This window comes from Arvicanthis niloticus, chromosome 29 (genome assembly GCF_011762505.2).
Source record: "Arvicanthis niloticus isolate mArvNil1 chromosome 29, mArvNil1.pat.X, whole genome shotgun sequence".
Lineage (NCBI taxonomy): Eukaryota > Metazoa > Chordata > Mammalia > Rodentia > Muridae > Arvicanthis > Arvicanthis niloticus.
In genome coordinates this window covers 16,819,050-16,833,980 of record NC_133437.1, presented here as the reverse complement: position 1 = coordinate 16,833,980, position 14,931 = coordinate 16,819,050, and the positions used below count along the sequence as shown (strand labels likewise).

At 37.8% G+C, this 14,931-nt stretch overlaps 1 protein-coding gene across 2 annotated transcripts in view; it reads left to right on the top strand.

Moving 5' to 3' along the window:
• Nucleotides 1-13,496, top strand: part of Zfyve16 (zinc finger FYVE-type containing 16) — a 40,998-nt gene extending 27,502 nt beyond the window's left edge. Inside the window, exons 13-18 of one of the 2 annotated variants that reach the window (XM_076927140.1) lie at nt 26-173; nt 4,563-4,643; nt 6,016-6,178; nt 7,169-7,274; nt 8,242-8,409; nt 12,133-13,496. In XM_076927140.1, the coding sequence (XP_076783255.1) occupies nt 26-173; nt 4,563-4,643; nt 6,016-6,178; nt 7,169-7,274; nt 8,242-8,409; nt 12,133-12,294 (828 nt within the window). In that variant the 3' untranslated portion in view covers nt 12,295-13,496. The remainder of the gene's footprint in view (nt 1-25; nt 174-4,562; nt 4,644-6,015; nt 6,179-7,168; nt 7,275-8,241; nt 8,410-12,132) is intronic. The other variant, XM_076927141.1, reaches the window with a different exon arrangement.
• The last annotated feature ends 1,435 nt before the right edge of the window (nt 13,497-14,931 follow it).

Below are 14,931 nucleotides of genomic sequence, written 5' to 3'. Positions count from 1 at the left end.
TGTGGTGTTTCCCCCCCGCCCTCAGGTAATGAAGGTAATAAATTCTTCTAATGAGCATGTCATCAGTATTGGAGCTAGTTTTAGTCCAGAAGCAGATTCTCATCTGGTCTGTGTACAGAGTGATGGTGTTTATCAGACTCAGGCCAACAGTGCCACTGGTCAGACAAGGAAAGGTAAGTTAAGATGCCCTCACAAGAGGCCTTCCAAAGAGAAACAGACACCCATTACCTAGCTTGCATAAACAATAGGTCGAACATTGCTTCTGTTGTGTGCTTTTATATCTGACTGCATTTGGTGTAAAGATTTGGAAGTCTGTTCTTTTTGGCACCTTTAGTATACCCCATTGTGTGAGGGTCTTCAGTAGGTTCTCTCTGGAGTGAGACGTGTTCACATTTATTCAGTCTCTGCTCAGCTCCTTTTGCTTGGGAGGGCACAGGGTGGACAAGGGTAAAGAATTATAAAGCCAAGAGACTGGGCTGGAGAAGTGATGGAATGGTAGAGTGAGCAGCCTCAGGTCTGGCTGCTGCCATTCATTCTGTGGTGAACAGCCTGACAAATTGAAAGTTGAATGAAAGCTAAGCAGTTGACAATATTAACACATCATTACAGGATAACATTAAAATAGCCTGATGTTTTCACTGTTAATAATTTTTCTTCCAGTTGTAAAGGTAATGTCGCATACCCATTTGTAATACATTTTGAAAAGCAGTGAAAAGAAGTCGGTGCTAGAGAGATGGCCCAGTACTTAAGAGTATGTTCTGCTCTTGCAGAGGCCTGAGTTTGGTTGCTCTCTTTTAGACTCTGAGGCTACTTGCAAAACACACACACACACACTCCTTTGTAAAATAAGGCCACTGTTGATATTTTAATGTACTTTCTTGTTTATTAATATATAGGTTGAATAGATAGTTTTAGACTTGATTTTTTACTTTTGTACTTTCCCTCTTTATTTTATTAACTGACATTTAACAGCTCTGTATGTGTGTTTGTGTATGTGCGCATATGTGGCTGTGGAGATCAGAGTTACATAGGATGTTTCAACTCTCTTGCTACCTTGATTTTTTAGCTAGGGTCTTGCTGAATCTGAGTCTACCAGTTTACCCAGACTTATTAACTAATAAGCCCATAGGATCGTCCTGCTTCTACCTCTGCTGGGTGCCAGGAGCCACCCCAGGCTTGTGGGAGAAGGGAGATGCAGCTTCTTCTTTCTTCTCTGTCCGGTTCTTCTTGAGGCAGCCCTATGCTACTGTAGCTGACCTGCAGTCTGCGATCCTGTGGCCAGAAATTGGCACTTGCACCCCAGGCCTAAGACCAGCAAGGGGTTAAGTAAATAGCCTTGTACTATCCTAAAAACTTCTTCTGAGGGTAAGAGACTGCAGGCTAGGGTGATTAACACCTGTAGCCTAACAGCAGAGGATTAGGCAACGTGGCCTTTGTTCTATCTCAACAGGAACTGTTGGGCTCTATCTTGCAGCTGGATCACAGAAAGAAAAGACACATAAGAAAAGTTATTATATGGAGTTTATTACTAAGTGTCAAAAGTTTCCTATGAAAGCTATCTGAGGGGAAATGTGGAACGGTCCTGAGTGGAGAAAAAGAAAAGATTCTAACAAAGTAAAAATTCTAAGGGAGAAAAATTCTAAGCAGGGGGAAAAGGAAAAGATGAAGGGCTCCTAACTAACTAACTAACTAACTCCATTCTAACTAACTATTCTAACTAACCATTCTAACTGACTCTCATCTCTTTGTCCTCAGAACTTATACATCTTTCAGAGTACATGGTCACATGTTACAAGGTTCATCACAAGTTCACACCAAAATTCAAGTCATAAATTGAAATAGAAGTTTACAACACAGAATGTTTACATGTATATCCATTAGGAGTAATTATCTAGCTAGACATTCATCACCTGTCTAGTTCCATAGGTTTGCAGAAAGTTTGAAACTATAACTTAAGAAATTAGTGAAGTTTTGTATAGATAAACCCAGGCAATATTTTCTCGTCTGTCCTGGTACCTATAATAAATCGTGAATTCTCTTGGTTAATTGTTTTACAACTTCTTGGAATGTGCTCTGAACAGGAGAGAGTCTGGTTACTATCTCTCTCGGGGCAATTAACTGATAACACTCGGAGACTGGCAGAGTTCTCTTTGCAGTTTCAACTATGCTTGAGGGACTTAATAGCAGTCCCGATATAAAAGAACTTAGTAATCATTGATATAATTTTCAGAATTCTTACAGGATCATCATTAAGACTTAAGAAGTCATCTATTTGCCTATATAGTGTCACTACAAGACAGTACATCTTCATGGATCTGCAGGGATTTGCTACAAAGGGGTGTGCTATTGCTTAGTGATAATTGCATATGTCTAATAATAATAATAATGGGAAAAGCATATTAATAGCAGGAATCTTTCCTAAAATCACGTCCACCACAGCCTTGCTAATGGGGCACACTCGTCGCAGATTATATAATAATCCAAGGCAAGCATTTCTGGATGATCATCTGCTCATTAGTAGCTTGTCCCATTATGGCTCCTGACAGCTGGGATTATAATTGTGACCACCACATTTAATCTTTTATATGAGGGCTGGCATTCTGAACTCAAATTTTCATTCCTGTACGGCAAGCACTTTACTGACTAAACCATCTTCACAGCCTGTAAATTTATAGATTTTGAAGTATTTATTGTTAATAGGAGATATTTACATTGTGGTAAGATTAAGACTATTTGTATTTATGCTGTGGTGAAAAAAAGTATCCCCTTAACTAACACTTAGGTAGGCATCCTGTTAAAGGGCAACAAATGAGTTTACTGTTTTGTATATCTCTCCAGAGACTTTGTATATAATGTACACATTCAGGCAAGGACATACATTTACATACATTCAAGATACATCTTTCAGATAACTTGTAACTTGTTCCATTGTGCACCTTGCTTTGTTGTTATTAACACCTCTCAGAGGTTATTCTATGTTACTGTAGAACATTCACTCTGTAGCTTTCCATTTGTCAATTATCTATCATTTACCTGTCTCTTACTGTCATAGTTGGTTACCATTCCTCAGCTACTTATAAAATTGCTGTTGTGAATAACCTTGTATACATGCATGTTATGTTTCTAGGGGTGAAATTACTGTCAAAAGTTATATTTGTGTTTTCATTTTTCTACTTTTTATTTGTGTGTGGTGTTTATTTGTGTATGTAAGCATGTTTTTGCATGTCTGTAGGTACGTGTGTGTATGTGTGTGTGTGTGTCTATGTGTGTGTGTGTCTGTGTGTGTATAGAAGTTAGTGCTGGGTCTTCCTTGTGTGTGTGTGTGTGTGTGTGTGTGTGTGTGTGTGTGTGTGTGTATAGAAGTTAGTGCTGGGTCTTCCTCCCAGCCCCATGCTTCCAGAACTAAGACTCAGACTCGAATGCCTTGGCCATATAGCTGGACTCTCTTCTGCTTAGATATAATTTAAACTATCCCATTTATTCTAAACTACATTCTGCCACATGGCTGGTCACCTGCGCCCAGGTTCCATGCATTCTCCACTCACATCTTTACAGAAGAGTCTTCTGTACCTGGTTCTATCCCAGAATTCTTTCTGCCTCTGAAGTTCCACCTCCTATTTCCTGCCTAAGCCATGGCTTTTTAATTGATAGGTGATGGAGCCACACAGTGCTCAATATATGCTTTCTAAAGGTGTGCATGTGGAGACCTCTTGGGAGGCGCGATGTTTTAGTTAGGGTTTATTGCTGGGAAGAGCTACCATGACCCCTACAACTCTTACAAAGGAAAACATTTAATTGGAGCTGGCTTACAGTTTCTATTATCATCATGACAGGAAGCATGGTGGCCTGCAGGCAGATATGGTACTATCGAAGGAGCTGAAAATTCTACATGATCTGTAAGCAGCAGAAGGAGACTGCCACACTAGGCCTAGCTTGAACATAGAAGACCTCAAAGCCCACTACCCAAGTGATGCATTTCTTTCAACAAAGCCATATTTACTCCAACACCACCACACCTCCTAATAGTACCACTCCTTATGGGCCAACCATTCACACTCATGAGTTTGGGGGCAATTCTTATTCAAACCACCACACAGGGTCTCTCAGTAAAACTCAGAGCTTGTTGAGATGGCTAGTCTTGCTAGCTGTCTTGGTCTGAGGAGTCTGTCTCTGCCTTCAAAGGTTAGAATTCAGGCAGGCCATCACACCTACCCAGGATTGATATGGGTTCTAGGGATCTTAACTCTGGTCTTGATGTTTACATAGGAAAGTACTTTAACTACTCTTCTCACAGAGATTTATACATTTTATGTTCACCTGCAGTGAATTTGATTCATGACACCCTCATTAACAAAAGCACAAACATTTTAAATAGTACAGTAGTCCATCATTTGAAACACTATTTTATCCAATATTGTAATTTTGTTTTGATTTTTATTGGGTTTTTAATGTGTTATGAGATAACATTTATCAAATATTTGAAATGCAGAAACTCCACATTTTGAGTAATAAATACAGCAGAGGATGAACATATTAAAATATAACTTATTATTTGTTATCAGTGACAGGTGCAAGTTTTGTGGTGTTCAATGGTGCTCTGAAAACATCTTCAGGATTTCTTGCCAAATCCAGCATAGTTGAAGGTATGAGCTTCATATTTGATTGTTTTAATATAAAGTTATTTTTTCTTTACCTTTAATAAATATTTTTGTGGGGCTGGAGAGACAGCTCAGCAGTTAAGAGACTGTTCTTCCAGATGTCTTGAGTTAATTCCCAGCAACCACATGGTGGCTCATAACTATGTATAATGTGATCTGGTGCCCTCTTCTGGTATGCAGGTCTTCAGGCAAATAGAGTACTCATACATTAATTTAAGAAAGAAAGAAAGAAAGAGAGAGAGAGAGAGAGAGAGAGAGAGAGAGAGAGAGAGAGAGAGAGAGAGAGAGAGAGAGAAAGAAAGAAAGAAAGAAAGAAAGAAAAGGAGGAAGAGGAAGAGGAGGAGGGGAGGGAGGGAAGGAGGGAGGGAAAGGAAAGGAAAAAGGAAAGGAAAAAGGAAAGGAAAAAGAAGGAAGAAAATATGTCAGGTATGGTGGTACCTGGAGAGCAGAGGTGGTGCATTTTTATGAGTTTGAGGCTAGGCTGGTCTACATAGACCTTACCTCAAAACGAAACAAAGAATATATTTGATACTTTGAAAAGAACAATATAAGTTGTTAAAAACAGTCACTACCACAAACTTATGTGAAATAATCCCTAAGCCTAGAGCATGACAGTACTGGATCTACTTGAGCCTTCCTTCTCAAGAGTTAGCCATTGACTGGCTACAGTGTATTATCTTCTTACATTATAGCTTAGCCATTTGACTGGCTACAGTGTGTATTATCTTCTTACATTATAGCATATTTCATACAATTTGTAAACAGGAACAATTTGACTCCCTTCTCTCTTCCCTATTTGGCTCCTTTCCAGCCTCCTCCTGACGTAGAGTCTGGTAGCTACACTAGTGTGCGAAGAGCACTGAGAAGGAATGTCTCAGCTTTCCCTGTCATTGTGCTGTTCACTGTGCCTTTGTCCCATTCTGCCTTTTTTGTTTTAAGATATATTCCTTCTAATCCTTCCAAACCTAATTTATTGAGATTTTTTTCATGAATGGATGTTGAATTTTATCCAGTGTTGTCTTCTGAAAGATTATTAATGCATGGTTTTTATCTATCAGTTGGTATGCTATTTATTGATTTGCATATGTCTAATCATCTTTCATCCCTAGGGCAAATCCTACTTAATCGTGTGATTAAAAAGCTTAACTTACTGTCTTTATTTGTGTAACCTTATAATAATTCTTAACTTTATGAAATAGTTTTATTTTCCTAGTGAAAAATTAATTATTTAAATCATTAACAAAGGCTATTTAAAACTTGTATCTTGAAACAAAAATATTTTAATAGTGAACTCTGTTACTGGGCACACATTCTAAAGTTTGGCAAACTCAATATGAAGCATACCTCTCATTTCTAGATGGCTTAATGGTACAAATAACTCCAGAGACTATGGATGCCTTACGGCTGGCTCTACGACAGCAAAAGGACTTTAAAATTCAGTGTGGAAAAGTTGACGCAGTAGACCTGACAGAATATGTGGACATCTGTTGGGTGGATTTGGAAGAGAGAAAGAACAAAGGGTAGGAATTTCTTATTTGATGGAGGATGATGATAATGACATCATACAAATACAATGACATATTTTATGAATGAATATAGAATTATGCTATTAACTTTAATGTTTCTATTCTAATTAATACAGTATGTATTTTTCAAATATGTAACTAACCAGACTTGTAAGTTTTCTTGGGCAGGAAGCCATAATGAACCATCAACTTGGGGAGGGTCTAACTTTAAAACATTAACGGGGTAGCTTTGTCCAGGCCTAAGGAAAGGCAAAACACCTTTTATATTACATGGTACATATTTTTGTCAAATAAATAAGAGTTTCCTTTTGATTGTTGAATTCTGTTAATTCCCTGTAATGTAAGCAAGACTTGATGATGTAATCAGTAAAGGCCTTATCAATACAACTGTTGCTCCTTCTGTTCAGTTACCCATAACCTCTCAGTTTTGGAGATGGATCAAGGTTCTAGAAGAAAGAAGAAGGAAACGATTCCAAAGTAGATTTTTGAAATAAGATCTTGCCATGTAGCTTAGGCTGGACATGAACTCAGTGTGTGGCCCAGGATGGCCTTAAACTTGAGCTCCTGCTGCTTCAGCCCCCTGAGTGCTAGTGTTAAAGGCCTGTACCCACCATGCCCAGTTTATGTGGCACTGGGGATCAAGCTCAGAGCTGTCTGCATAATAGGCTTGACCCTGTCAAATTGGTGATATATGTAACCCCAGAAAATAGTTTTTTAATTTGTCAGATACTTTTCTGTTAAGAAACTAAAGTGTATTAAAGCTAGATCTGAATTGGACATATGAAAAAGGAGGTATAATTTACTGGACAAAAAGATTATAACACAATCAAGGAGTTGTGATAAGTGATTATTTTATATACACTTGAGATATTTGTTGTTACTTTAAATATAAAACTTGGACTTTATTTATTTTCCAAATTCAATAATTAATTTCATAGAAAACACCGTGATACTAATTGTATTGTACTCTGCTTTATTACATAGTGTTATCAGTTCAGTGGATGGAATATCGTTAGAAGGATTTCCAAGTGAAAAAATAAAACTGGAAACAGATTTTGAAACTGAAGAGAAAACTGTGAAATGCACTGAGGTATAGAAAAAGGTCTCTTTGCTTCATGTGCACAAGCATCTGTGTGTGTGCACACGTGTGTGCATGTGCGCATAGTGTATACTTAGAAATATTGCGTATGACTATTTAGCTTATTCCACCTTTCACTTTCCATGTTGAAACAGATCCCCACCCAGAATCTCTCACATCCCAGATTTGAATTTGCGTGTATTTATTTCAAGCTCTCAACATGATAGGACTTCCTGACAGCTAATAGTTACTGATTTTTAGAAGGGGGAATTGTTGAGACAGGGTTTCTCTTTGTAGTCCTGGTACTCTCGTTATAGACCAGGCTGGCCTCAAACTCACAGAGATCCACCTGCTTTTACCTTCCAAGTACTGGGATCAAAGATGTGCACCATCACACCTGGATAAATTGGCATTTTTATATTGTTATTTTATTATAAAAAAGATTTTCTTGACACCAGCTTATAATCATCACTCATGTTGGAAAACCATTTTGGCACATTCTCTGTTTTGAAATAAGACACTATGAGGGTACTGACCATAGCCTCCCAGCCTGGAGTCCCATGTCCTCTCTGCAGTCAGGTGGCCAGTTCTTCTGTCATCTTGTGATTTCATATGTATAGAATGACATAGCAGCTACAGAGCGTTGTTTCTTTGTCTGATTGGATTCCATACAGACAAAGTTCTTATAATGTTGGCTCTGAACTAAATTAACAAGGATTTCATTGACACAAGTCAACGTTAGGCAAAAATAGTTGGACCACTCCTATAATCTGTGATCTCTGATTTAAAAATTTTTATCATACATATTCAGGCTGTAGATTTAGAATGCTCTCAGCTGACGATTTCAAAGATCTAATGTTGGATTTTTTTAAATGTTGAATTAAAAGCAGTAGTTGCCTTTTTAAATTTGTTTTAATTCAATTTATTTGTTGCTTCTAATCACAGTCATGACTTTTTCCTAATTTGACTGATTTTTCAGGTGTTCTGCTTCCGAAAGGACCAAGATATATCTATTTTATCAAGTAGTTACCAGTTTGCAAAAGAGATTGCCATGGCTTGTAGTGCTGCCCTGTGCCCTCACCTGAGAACTCTAAAGAGTGACAGGATGAACAGAATCGGACTCAGAGTCTCCATCGACACGGATATGGTAAGACACACTCTTGTGATGTACTTTTGAGATTTCTCCTCCTGTCAATTGAGTTCTAGGGACTCAGCTCAGATTGTCAAGCTTGTCTACTGACAAGCTTGTCAAGCTGCTCCCGACATCAAGACTTTTGTTTAACCTTTTGAGAAAAGGGGGCCTCCTTTTTTTTCTTTTGTTTTTGTGGAGCTGGTAATGGAACCCAAGGCCTTAATGCTAGACAAGTACTCAACCACTGAGCTACACTTCCACCCCCAAGCCGGAATCTGTTGCACACATGTATTACCTCTATTAACCTCTAGCTGACATCAGACTTTTCTGTAAAAGGCAATGTAGGTGCAGGGGTTTCTTTCACAACTCACAACTCACCTTTATAGAGGGAAGCTATTCCTGTAACTGATGAGTGCGCCTGTGACCCATGGAAACTGTTTGACACCATAGTGTCCTGTCCTGTATGGTAGATAGGCTTTGATGTGTTTTAATTGGTTTACATGACTCAAAGATGTAACACTCTACATGCGCACACAGACCATTTCATTAAATGTTCCAGGAAGCAGCCATGCTGTACAGTATGGAGTTGGTGGGCCATGGATGTTGACTCTAGACCACAGTGACTGCTTCCCAGAAGAGCTATCCTTAATTCCCAAACAGAACTTCATCTCCACACTCTCCTTAAATATTTCCCCACAATCAGTTATATAGTTGATACTATATATTTCTTGTGATTTTTATGCATATACAAGCAAGTGTATATATGTAATGAAACTTGTGTCATTTCTTCAAAATGTTTTATTTGCCATACTTTTTTTTAAATATATCACAGATTATATCTTAGTACACATTCTTTTTAATGGTGGTATAGTAGTCATAGTTGATTAAGTAAATAGATAACAAGTAATTAATATTATTTGGTGTATTTTGACTGAAATTTAGTTTGTTGACAGTATTTTACTTTTACATAAACATGAATATAACCATAAAACAAGTCCTAGATTTCCATCCAAGTATGCACTCAATGGCTGTCAGCATACTGTCCCAAATGTGCTTTGAAAGCTTGAACCCAGCTTGATTCCCACATGCAAGGCAGATGTTTCCTCTCGGGGCTCTCTTTTTTTAGCCCTTCATTTTTTATTTCAAGACAGGCTCTGAGCTTGAACTTATCCTGTAGCCCAGGTAAGCCTTGTATTTGTGATCCTCTTGTCTTGGCCTGTTGAATAGCTGGATTCTAATAGGCCTGCTGCCACCAAGCCTGCCTTCTGTCAGCGATTTCTGAGACAGGTCTTATTCACATATTTGTAGTTTAGCAGCATTTAATCAAATCCAGGACCTTGTGTATGCTAGGCAAGTGTTCTACTACTATGCTGCATCTCAAGCCAAACTGAACTTTTGAACTTTGATAGTTGGATAGTTGCAATAATGCCAAGGACAAGCCTTGACTTGGAGAGGGGTCCCTGAGAGAAGGAGTGTCTGGGAGCAACACATCAAATGGAGTTACAAGCTATGTTCTGATGGCCTATGTTCTGCTCGAGGTAGCTTTCCAGATTGAGCTCCCTCTCTTCCTCCCTCCTTACTTCCCTCCCCACCTTTGTTCGGCTCAAGACAGCTTTCTCTTGCTGTTCTAAAAATTCTCTAGATAGCTCTTGTAGATCAAAAGCCCAGTCTTTTATTTACATATCATTCAGTCACTACTCCAGGTTCCCTTTTGATTATTCCATGACTCCAGCCCCTTGTTTTTTAGAAAGAGACTGCAAGACTAGCACAGACAGTAAGATAGCTGGGTGGGACCCCACCCTGAAATTACCAACCGTTCCTGGACCTGGACCTAAATTCCAAACTCCTTCTCTTCCAGGCTGACCCTGAATTTTGGAATCTGCCTGCCTTTGTTTGCTTTTGTTGTTGTTGTTTTGTTTTTTTAAAGATTTATTTATTTATTTCATGTATGTGGGTACACTGTTGCTGTCTTCAGACACACCAGAAGAGGGCTTTGGATATCCATTGCAGATGGTTGTGAGCCACCATGTGGTTCCTGGGAATTGAACTCAGGACCTCTGGAAGAGCAGTCAGTGCTTTTAACCACTGAGCCATCTCTCCAGCCCCTGCCTGCCTTTGTAAGCATAAACAAAAAACTTAGCTGGCAGGATCTCGCCTTGAGACCACCACTCCCTAAGTCTCTTTATCTCCTTTCTTAGGATCTTTCTGACTGGCTGGCTGGCTCTTAGTGCAGCCGCTGCTGTTGCTGTAGATCTTTGAAACTCCTTATACAATTCATACTGCATCCTTATATTTTGCATAGTTGAGAAATTATATATTTTTAATTATGTTTTCAGCATTCTTTCCCACAGCCTTAAGAGCTGTCTTAAAAGTCAAGCATTTACCATTTTGCTGAGACACAGACACACCCTCACCTCCTGGACTCTTGCTGTCTCTGATTATCCTGGAGTCATTAGCCTTGGCAGAGAGGACCTTCCTCAAGGGAGTAGCAGGAAAATATGTGCATAATTATACAATGAGTCTTAAGCCTGTAGCAACAACCATCACCATTCTTTTATGCCCATGCCCTGCTGTCTCGTTCTGGGGTCAGGAACCGTGTTATTCCATCCCTTACAAAGCCAAGCATGCCTCAGCACAGTAGGGTGTACAGTGTTACCTTAATATGCATCTCTTCTTAACAGTGTTTGTCCGATTAACAGTGATCTTCCTTAGAAAAGCTATTTATCTTCCCGGAATGTCTAGTGAATATTTGCTGGGTATATTTTGTAACTTCTGACATCAAATATAGATTTTCAAGGCAGATTCTTCATTAGAATTGGTTTTCTAAATATGAGTTCACTTACTAGTTTGCTTCTCCTGCAAGATGTGTTCTACTTATGCTTCCTACTGAGAAGAGGCGTTTTGTTTTCATTACTTCATTGTAAGAGCCTTTCAAGGAAACTCGCCATGAGTATTGGTTGTGCAAGCAACCAATCATTTTCTTATCATTAAATGTGTAAAATATAAACTTCATCAGTAATATTAAATCTTAACGGCAAGTAACACTGCAGGGCTTGTGAGGAGGCTCAGCAGGTAAAGTCCTTGCTGTGCAAGTGCGAAGACTTGAGTGTAGACCACCAGACCTATGTTAACTGTGTCAAAGCTGGGTATGACCGTGTATGCCTGTAACCCTGCTTCTGTGAGGACAGAAACAAGACCACCTTGGGGCTTGCTGTTTTCAGTGTAGCTGCAAACAGTGAGAGTCACTGTCTAAGTAAAGTGGAGCCTTAGTGGAAACCTTAGTGACACCTGAAGTCAGACCTCTGGAATTGACTTGTGCACACAGGAGAATGCAGCTGCACAACTGCATACACACATGCACACATACACACAACTTGACACATACAGCTCACACAAAACACTACTACAACAGTTTGGAACACAGTAAGTTGATTTTTCAATTCATTTTTAATTGAAATTAAGTCACATTGTTAATTATTTTTAAAAAGCTTCAGACCTTATTTACATATGTATTTAGTTGAAAGAAAATCTAAAATATAAAGCAGTGACAATGTTTATAATGTTATAATTTATGTAACAAAGAGATAAAAGATATGGGAGAATATATTTTTGAAAATAATATTATTTTACTAATAGCCTTAAGCTGAATATTCAAAAATGCTACATATTCGTCTGCCAAGCAACACAAGAGGGCTAATTTTCTAGGGTTACCTTACCAGGATTTCTTTTTTTTTCCAGGTTGAATTTCAGGCAGGCTGTGAAGGCCAACTTCTGCCTCAGCATTACCTAAATGATCTCGATAGCGCTCTGATCCCTGTGATCCACGGTGGGACCTCCAGCTCCAGTGTGCCACTAGAGATAGAGTTAGCATTTTTTATTTTAGAAAACCTTTCTGAGTGAAAGAATGTACTGTGCTGTATGTTGCAAACTGATCTGTTAAAATGAATCCCAGCACTAAAACTGAAATGCCACAAACACTAAATGTTTGATAATTGAAATATATAATTTTGCCTTTTAGGTAGGAATGATTTTTAAAAATCATTAGCACAATATTTACTGGAAAATTTAAGGAATCACCATTTTTATATTTTCAAGAACTAAGAAGAAAGAAACATTTCTTCTAACTTAAAATTTATAGTATTTACTGTGTAACTTAAATGTTAAGCCAAAGTATCTGCACTTAGTTATACCTCTTTATATATGATTTTAATGAAGGAGATGCCTGTTTTCTGTGTATGCTAATGAGAATACTGGTTTTGAAGTCTGTTGAAAAATGTGTTTCAGTAACAAAGACCAGTTTCAAGATTCTAGACTTATAATTCTGTGAATAAAGCTGATAACTTATTTGTATAAATGGAATGGAGACCTACCTCCATGATTACATGCAAACTCTGTTTGATTAAAATTAGAATTTTGCCTTTATTTCTTCTCAAATTATATATATATATGCATATATATAAATATATCATTTTTTCTGATTAAAATAATTGCGGGTGCTTCAGGACTTTGTGCTTCTCTATTTAAGTCTGTTGTTTCCATAGCAACATATGATTTGGAATGTGTTTTATAAATCTTTGCTAATACATAAATAGGTAATATTTTTGTATCACAGTGCATTCTCTTTTCCTTCCTTACAAAGCACACCACTATATTTAACACTCTTCAGATGACAACAGGCCAGATGACCCATGAAGTAGTCATTGTGTAGCAATAAATGAAGCCTAAATCAGGTTTCTTTTATTTCCATGTTAATCCTTAGGAATTTCTTGACTGACATCAATGTATGAAGTGTAAATTTCAACACACTTATTACTTTTGCATATTTTAAATTCTTTCTATGCTAGTTATTTTTTATAATGGAATATTTAACTTAACATAAAGTTAAAGGTTGTGATAGAGCTTTCTTGTTTAATTCAAACAACAGAAAAGAAAAAAACTGTGTCATTTAACTTATATAAAATGTAATCATTGTTTTAATGCCTTTTTTTATGTGAAGTATATTTTTTTGTATTAAAAACACTCATTGTATCTATCAAGAAAGCCACACTAAATAGCTCTGTGTAAAAAGGATTATTTATAAAGCATTGCAACTTACAGATCCAGTCGCGTGAGTCTCCTCTGAATCACACTTGGACCAGCCAAAGACATATGTGAGGAGAATACCCACAAGTAATGTGAAATGTTACAGATAGAAAATAAAATGGCAACATATGACTGACAAATGATGTGATATAAAGATGATTGCATATCAAGCTCATTTTGTTTACATAGTTTGTTTCTTTTTCAGTGTATTGTATACTTTGTATAACTACACAATTTATGAGTATTGAACTTACCAAACAGTGGAAGGATCTTCTGTGGTAAAGTAACTTTGATTTGTTTTCATAGTGTCTACAACCAGTAAAAACTGGAATTCTAGTTTAAAATGTTAGAGGCACATTTTACAGCATTCTTTGAAGATGGATTTTTCTGAATGCAGACACTTGCTTGATCATAGTCTTTGTTCACACTGGCACTTTATTTGAAATTTTAGTAAAGAAATTGGCTGGTTCTTTGTAATCAGTCTACAATGATCTGTTTATGGTCTTAAGATTTTAATGCAACTCAGTTTTTCTGGATTTTGAAATATGAGGTGGACTATAATCTTGCTTTATGCGTCTATTGAATGCGCTGTGTGCCTGTGTATGCTATGTGTAAAAGAGGACCATTATCAGGTTGCATCAGTTGAATTGTAAGTTACTTCTTTTTGGAGCTAGATGTGGAACAGACAGTTAACATACAGGAGCGCTTTAACTGCTGCAGTGGAGAAATGACAGAGTGAGTGTGGGAAACTGACTGGAGGATGCCCATGTCCACCTCAGGAGCAGCTTGCAGTACAGTGGGCATTTTGACCTGGAAGTCTGAAACGCCAAGAACGTTGTAGAGAGACTGAAGACCACACCTTATGATTGAACGATAAAAGTCTTATTTTGACAGTTGTGTAGGTTCCTGACAACCTAGGTTTCTGTGTTGTTTCATAGAAGTTTCTTAATAGAAAGAATAATTTTAATATGGTTCAAGTGTTAAAAGACTTTCTTGAAGTAAAACAAACTTCTGACTCATTCTAGGTTTAATATTTTGTTAGGTGACTTTAAAGTGTTTGACTCAAGCTATGCACAATTCAGCAAAAAGAGATATGCAAATTTAGCAGTGTTAATTTTCTGTTCCTTTCTGCAATGAAGATGCTTTTTACCTATGGCTGAGTTGTAAATGTTGGGACAGAAGCAATGGAACCTTTATGATCCTAAATATTGTGCAGACCCCACCTGCACAGATCTACCCTGTTATTCCACCACAAACCCCCAACAGGTATCTTGTGTGCCAGCCCAAGATTCAGAGGTAATAGCAGCAATGACCTTATTCCTCTCCATTTTTTTTTTTTTTTTTTTTGTATTTTTATTTTTCGAGACAGGGTTTCTCTGTGTAGCCCTGGCTGTCCTCACTCTGTAGACCAGGCTGGCCTCGAACTCAGAAATCCACCTGCCTCTGCCTCTGCCT